Source organism: Siphateles boraxobius, unplaced genomic scaffold (genome assembly GCF_051911475.1).
Source record: "Siphateles boraxobius isolate OS27281-9 unplaced genomic scaffold, OSU_SipBor_1 25, whole genome shotgun sequence".
In the NCBI taxonomy this organism is placed as follows: Eukaryota; Metazoa; Chordata; class Actinopteri; order Cypriniformes; family Leuciscidae; genus Siphateles; species Siphateles boraxobius.
In genome coordinates, this window is record NW_027508866.1 from 4,012,719 (window position 1) to 4,018,048 (window position 5,330).

Below are 5,330 nucleotides of genomic sequence, written 5' to 3' on the forward strand. Positions count from 1 at the left end.
GGCCCACATCTAAGTTTGTAAATCGCGGTATCAGCAGGTCTAACACATGGATTGTGTTCTTCCACTCTTTGTCTTTGTGCTCTACTTATATAATACCACCCATGACGCTTACTAATTGAACCAAAAGTTTTAAAAAATGCACTCACTGAGAGAGATGTTTAATACACATAAGTAAATATTTTATTACAGATGTTCATCACACTTTTTAAAATGGCAAAGAACAAACTATAATTAATTTTTCATTTATGTAAATAAAATCAATGTGGTAGTTTTAATGCAGTCATTTTTAATGTTATATATTTTCAGTTCCTTAAACCAAAGAACAGCAGAGCAACAAACAAGCTTTATTCAGATTGTGTATCATATTGAGTTTGTTTGATGGTCTTTGCTGTAGAATCTGAAGTTCAGCTGGACTCACTGAAACAGGAAGTAGAAGAGCAGAGGAGACACCAGCAAGAGGAAGCTTCCCTTATACACGCCATCTAATCAAGACAGGAAGGACATTAGTATAACACTCCACTGCAACTACTGCTAATAATAATAATAACATTGATAATAATAGTTATGAAAACTGCATGTTCATTGTTGTTCAATTGCACATTTTTTTAAAAACAATAAAAAACTCTGAAAGTACTAGACTAATTCATAAGCTTCTCCTTATAGCTACATTTATAGCTTTGACCTATTTTTGACTACTTTTGATATTGTGCTGCTTATTAACAATCACTTGTTCATCAACATGGGCGTCAGAACCTTTGTGTATGTGTGGGACAAATAAGACCCACACACTTTTTAAGACCAATGATATTGGACCCACTCACATTTACCATCTCTAATTCAGCGCATATGTCTGTTCACTTTTCAGAGCACCGTCAGTCAAATCCATTCCACTTGAGGAATGCCCTAATAAATTAAATTCCGCGTTTTAGCTACAGCGTTGATTTCCATGCTACAATAAGGTCTCATTTGATAACATTAGTTAAAGCATTAACAAACATGAACTAACAGTGATCAATACATGTGTTGTGTATTTATTAATGCTGGGCTTATCCTATAATTTTCAGTTTTTATTTAATTTTTAATGTTAATTGTCTTTTAATTTTCCTCATAAAAGGTCTGATGGAAGTCACAAAAAAACAGAAAGTGACACCACGATGTCTATGGCGAGTGGAAGACTATTCAGAACACGTCCCACTCTCCGTGAAAAAAAGGGCGATATATGCATGTGTCAGCACGGAAAGAACTAAAAGAAGACACCCACAACAAATGATTTGGTATGTATCTACACATTTTGTTCACCATACTGGTGATGAGTTCAGTGCATAGGTGTCTTTGCCACAGAGGTCAGTGATTTTGAAGACCTTTATAAGCGGATTCAGATGTTATTACTTGGTGCTGTAAATAAACTCCTCTGTAATGTGGCCCTCCATGAGCAGGATTGGACACCCTGGTTTAGTGTATGTTATGCTAAAGTGGTAAAATACAGTTTTACACTACCTGACAAAATTTTGAACACACCAACAGTGTTTTTCTATTATCTCTCGTGTTTAGAATAATAGTCATAGATATCAATGTACGAAATAAAAAATGTAAGTGTGGGAATTATTAAAGGCTTAGTTCAGCCAAAATGAAAATTCTGTCATGAATTACTCCGCAAGACTTTCGTTCATCTTCAGAACACAAATTAATATCTTTTTAATTAATCAGAGATATTTCTGTCCCTCTGTTGATAGCTACGCATCTACTACTTTTAAACTCCAGAAAGGTAGTAAAGACATCATTAAGGTAATCCATGTGACTCCAGTGGTTTGACCGCAACTGTAATTTCTTTTTGGCTTTGTTTGCAATTATTAATCTCTCACACGTGTTCAATGTCTGAACACGCATCTACAAAACAAGCATGTGTTGTGATGCTCTTGTAAACACGCATTGGAGCATTCTGTTCATGAAGTGGTAAAAAAAAAAATATTCCACAAACAAAGCACTCATGTTGCGTCATTAAATTGATGTTAAACCAGAGTCACATGTTTTACTTTAATGATGTCTTTACTACCTTTCTGGACTTTGAACGTGCTAGTTGGGTAGACTTTCAGTGGAGGGACAGAAAGCTCTTAGATTTCATTAAAATATATTTTGTATGAACGAAAGTCTTACGGGTTTGGAACGACATGAGTAAATAATGACAGAATGTCCAATTGTTAGTGAACTAACCAAACATGTTTAAAGGTACTCTATGTAACTTTTGCCACTCTAGTGGTTAATAAAACAAAACTGTATTAGCCTTTCGAAAGCTATTTCTTTGTTTTTATGTCTAGGACGAGTCACGGTACTGCTGGGCTACTCCGCAGTGGTTGGCGTCCTATTCGGTCTAAAATAGTTTGAATATAAACACGTATTACATGAATATCGTAGTAATATTTATTATTTTTGCCATTATTTTGTGGTTTGATCGTTTATCTTCTTTGAATATCTGGATGAGCATCTTCTGTTTTATTTAACAGAAAATACCTCACAGAGGAGTTCAAGGTCACGAAAGGCTGCATCTTGGAGGCTACCCGGTGGACCATCGTCCCGAATGAGAACTAATGTATGATGTATAAATTATATGGATTTTCTCTGAATTAAGTGTCATTTTAAGACTAAATGTTCTGCTTAAAATTGTGTCTAGGCAATTCATAACATCAAGTAGTAAATAATGTATATGAAGCTTAGTTGATTATAGGCTATTTAGAGCTGGTTTGGTTGCTGAGAGACGGAGACGCGCAGAGACGGCAATTAACGCGCTGTTTGATTTGTGATCGTGCTTATTCCATTCATTCGAGTATCATATTGTGCACGGCTTAAATCATTTAAATATACATACAATAATATACAATATCATATTGTAGAACATGTATGTAGTATTTGAGTTGATATTACTCTTGCCAAGCTCTGATTTCTGAGAGATGCACGCATAGACGGAGTTACGCTCATTTCATTTTTACTCTCACTCATTCACTTCACTCATTATTGCATAGCGATTTTAGATAAGGTATTTGGCTTCGGGAACACCCCTAATTTACTCCAGTAAAAAAATTCCGATGGCCATTATATTGAATTATTGTTGGTATTATTTCCTCATTTTAAGTTACTGTGGATGAAACTGATAGCATGATCAAACATAGGCCAATACCTGCGGCATTGCAAAGATCAGTGTCACAGCAGCTCGTAGTCGATGTCACTCCTGCTATCGTTACAGTCCCTGATACACAGTCAACTGCGCACCCTTTAGTTGTGGAAGAACCTGTAAAAAAGACATACATGTACATATAATAAGATAATAAAACAATTCCAAGATTAGCAGTTAACAAGTGGAAACTTTCTCTCCAGCAGTATCACTTATACAGCAGATCTCCACATTACACTGGACTTACCGATGATGGGTGTTTCAACCGTAATGCTTGAACATTTAGTAAATCCATCTGGACATGTCACATTTGCATCACAGGAACCCAACAGAGATGTGCAGGAGTAACACTTGAGAGAATAACCTTACAGACAGAGAGAGACATTGAGTTAGCACTCTACAGTATGATTAGCAAATAATACATTTCAATACTTGCTGTTTTCTGTACCTCCAGTGAGAGAAATGAACAGAAGAATGACGGAGACCTGCAGATTCATCTTGTGTCAGAAACTGAATGACTGTACAGAAGTAATGCTTCGGTTTATTTTATGTCTGTTCAGAAAGGGGTGGGTTTAGGACTCTTTGTGATGTCCCCATGGAACTAAGACAGTTACTAAGGGAATCGGACACTTAAACAGGTTGGGTCTTCTGTGTAAAAGCTCTTTGTCTCCCTCCCAGTACTTATTCAGAAGCATTTAGATAATTACGCAATCATTTCCTATTCTATAGTAATCCATTCTGCTCATTGTTATCTCTGCTCTTTGATATCAACATATCTCAAATGTTGTCTCACACACATGATCACGCAAATTTCTAACATTGAGGTTATTGTTTGAGATAAATCAATTATACTGTAACAAGAAATCATTTTCTTTGGTTAACAGTTTTGGCAAACCCATTCTACAGATCCTTCTCTCCAAAAATGGCTGGGTTAAAAACAACTAATTTGGCAACCCAGCACTAGCTGGGTAAATATTGGACATAACAAATTCTGGGTTAAAATAACCCAGCAAGTTGGGTTACACAATTTAACCCAAATTCTGTTCACACTGACTAAACACTGGGCTAATTTTAGCTCATACACTATAAAAACTGCAGGGTTAAAAAATGACCCAACCTTAACCACACCGCTGGGTCACTATTGGACAGAACCCACCCTGGGTTGGTTTGACCCAAGTGATGGGTTTTACCATTTAACCCATATTGTTGGGTCATTCATTTGACCCAACCAGTGGGTGAAATCAACCCTCTTGCTGGGTTAAGTCTTCCTCATGTGCTGGGTTATTTTCTGTCTTATTGCCTTATTAAAATTAGTTACAAATATTTGTTATATTACGATTGTAAAATAATTATTGTCTCTGTAATAGTCTACAATAAATCAGAGAGGCCACTGTATATGTGATTTCAATCTCATTTAATTGTTGTTTTTATTACATTTTTAATACATTTCTTTAATACTTTTTGTATACAATTATTACAATTATACAATGTATACTCATTCTAAGGTAATTAAAAAACATAACGGTTCATTAAGGCGAGACACGGCAGGCAAAAACATCGGTTTTTTTTGTCACTGGTCAATTTTGAGAATTCTGTCTTCTTTCAGACTTGTGGTGAAAAAAAGTCAGAAATACACATTTAGGTCTTTATTTTACTACACTTTAGGTGTTTCTCAATGTCAAGGATACTTCCTTGGTAGGATTGATCCTTCCAAGTCATTTCCTTCAGAGGCTAGGCGAGGCTCCTCTTTAGCATTCGGAGAACACGTAAATGGAACAGGCTAGCAAGTGCACGTCGTTGCGTCATTACGTCACTGAAAAGGTCCGCTTTTCGGCGTTTTAAAAATGGAGAAGATATTTTTGATTTGGATGCTGTACAGCATTTTTGCTGATATGGAGATGGAGATGGAGTGGTATCGGCGTCAGGCTCGCAGGAGGAGAAAGTTTATTTGTCGCCACCTCTGCCGTCAAAGACGTGGGATGGTAAGTAACGTTAACGCTCCTATCATTAATTTAAAAAATAATTAAATCCATTATGTTATGGGTCAAATTGACCCGCACAGTTTAAACACACTTGACAGTCCTTATTTTGTCTGGTCAGCCCTCATAGAAATAAATAAATAAAGTAATTAAGTAAGGGATAATGTATAGCGAGGCGGTTGTTA

General features: G+C 36.1%; 1 protein-coding gene across 1 annotated transcript; it reads right to left on the bottom strand.

The window, feature by feature from the left end:
• Window positions 1-270: 270 nt before the first annotated feature.
• On the bottom strand, window positions 271-3,686 carry LOC143749654 (lymphocyte antigen 6D-like). Its single transcript, XM_077242080.1, has 4 exons — window positions 3,615-3,686; window positions 3,414-3,530; window positions 3,173-3,283; window positions 271-482 (listed from the first exon to the last, which is right to left on the bottom strand). The coding sequence occupies exons 1-4, from the start codon at window positions 3,661-3,663 to the stop codon at window positions 415-417; spliced, it is 345 nt and encodes a 114-aa protein (XP_077098195.1). The 5' UTR covers window positions 3,664-3,686; the 3' UTR covers window positions 271-414.
• Window positions 3,687-5,330: the final 1,644 nt, after the last annotated feature.

Excerpts from the sequence above, each read along its gene's own strand:
- LOC143749654 (XM_077242080.1), bottom strand. The coding sequence starts at position 3,663 with ATGAATCTGCAGGTCTCCGTCATTCTTCTGTTCATTTCTCTCACTGGA. Across the intron at positions 3,531-3,614 it reads GTTCATTTCTCTCACTGGAG|GTTATTCTCTCAAGTGTTAC; the intron begins GTACAGAAAACA and ends TCTGTCTGTAAG. Across the intron at positions 3,284-3,413 it reads GGTTGAAACACCCATCATCG|GTTCTTCCACAACTAAAGGG; the intron begins GTAAGTCCAGTG and ends TCTTTTTTACAG.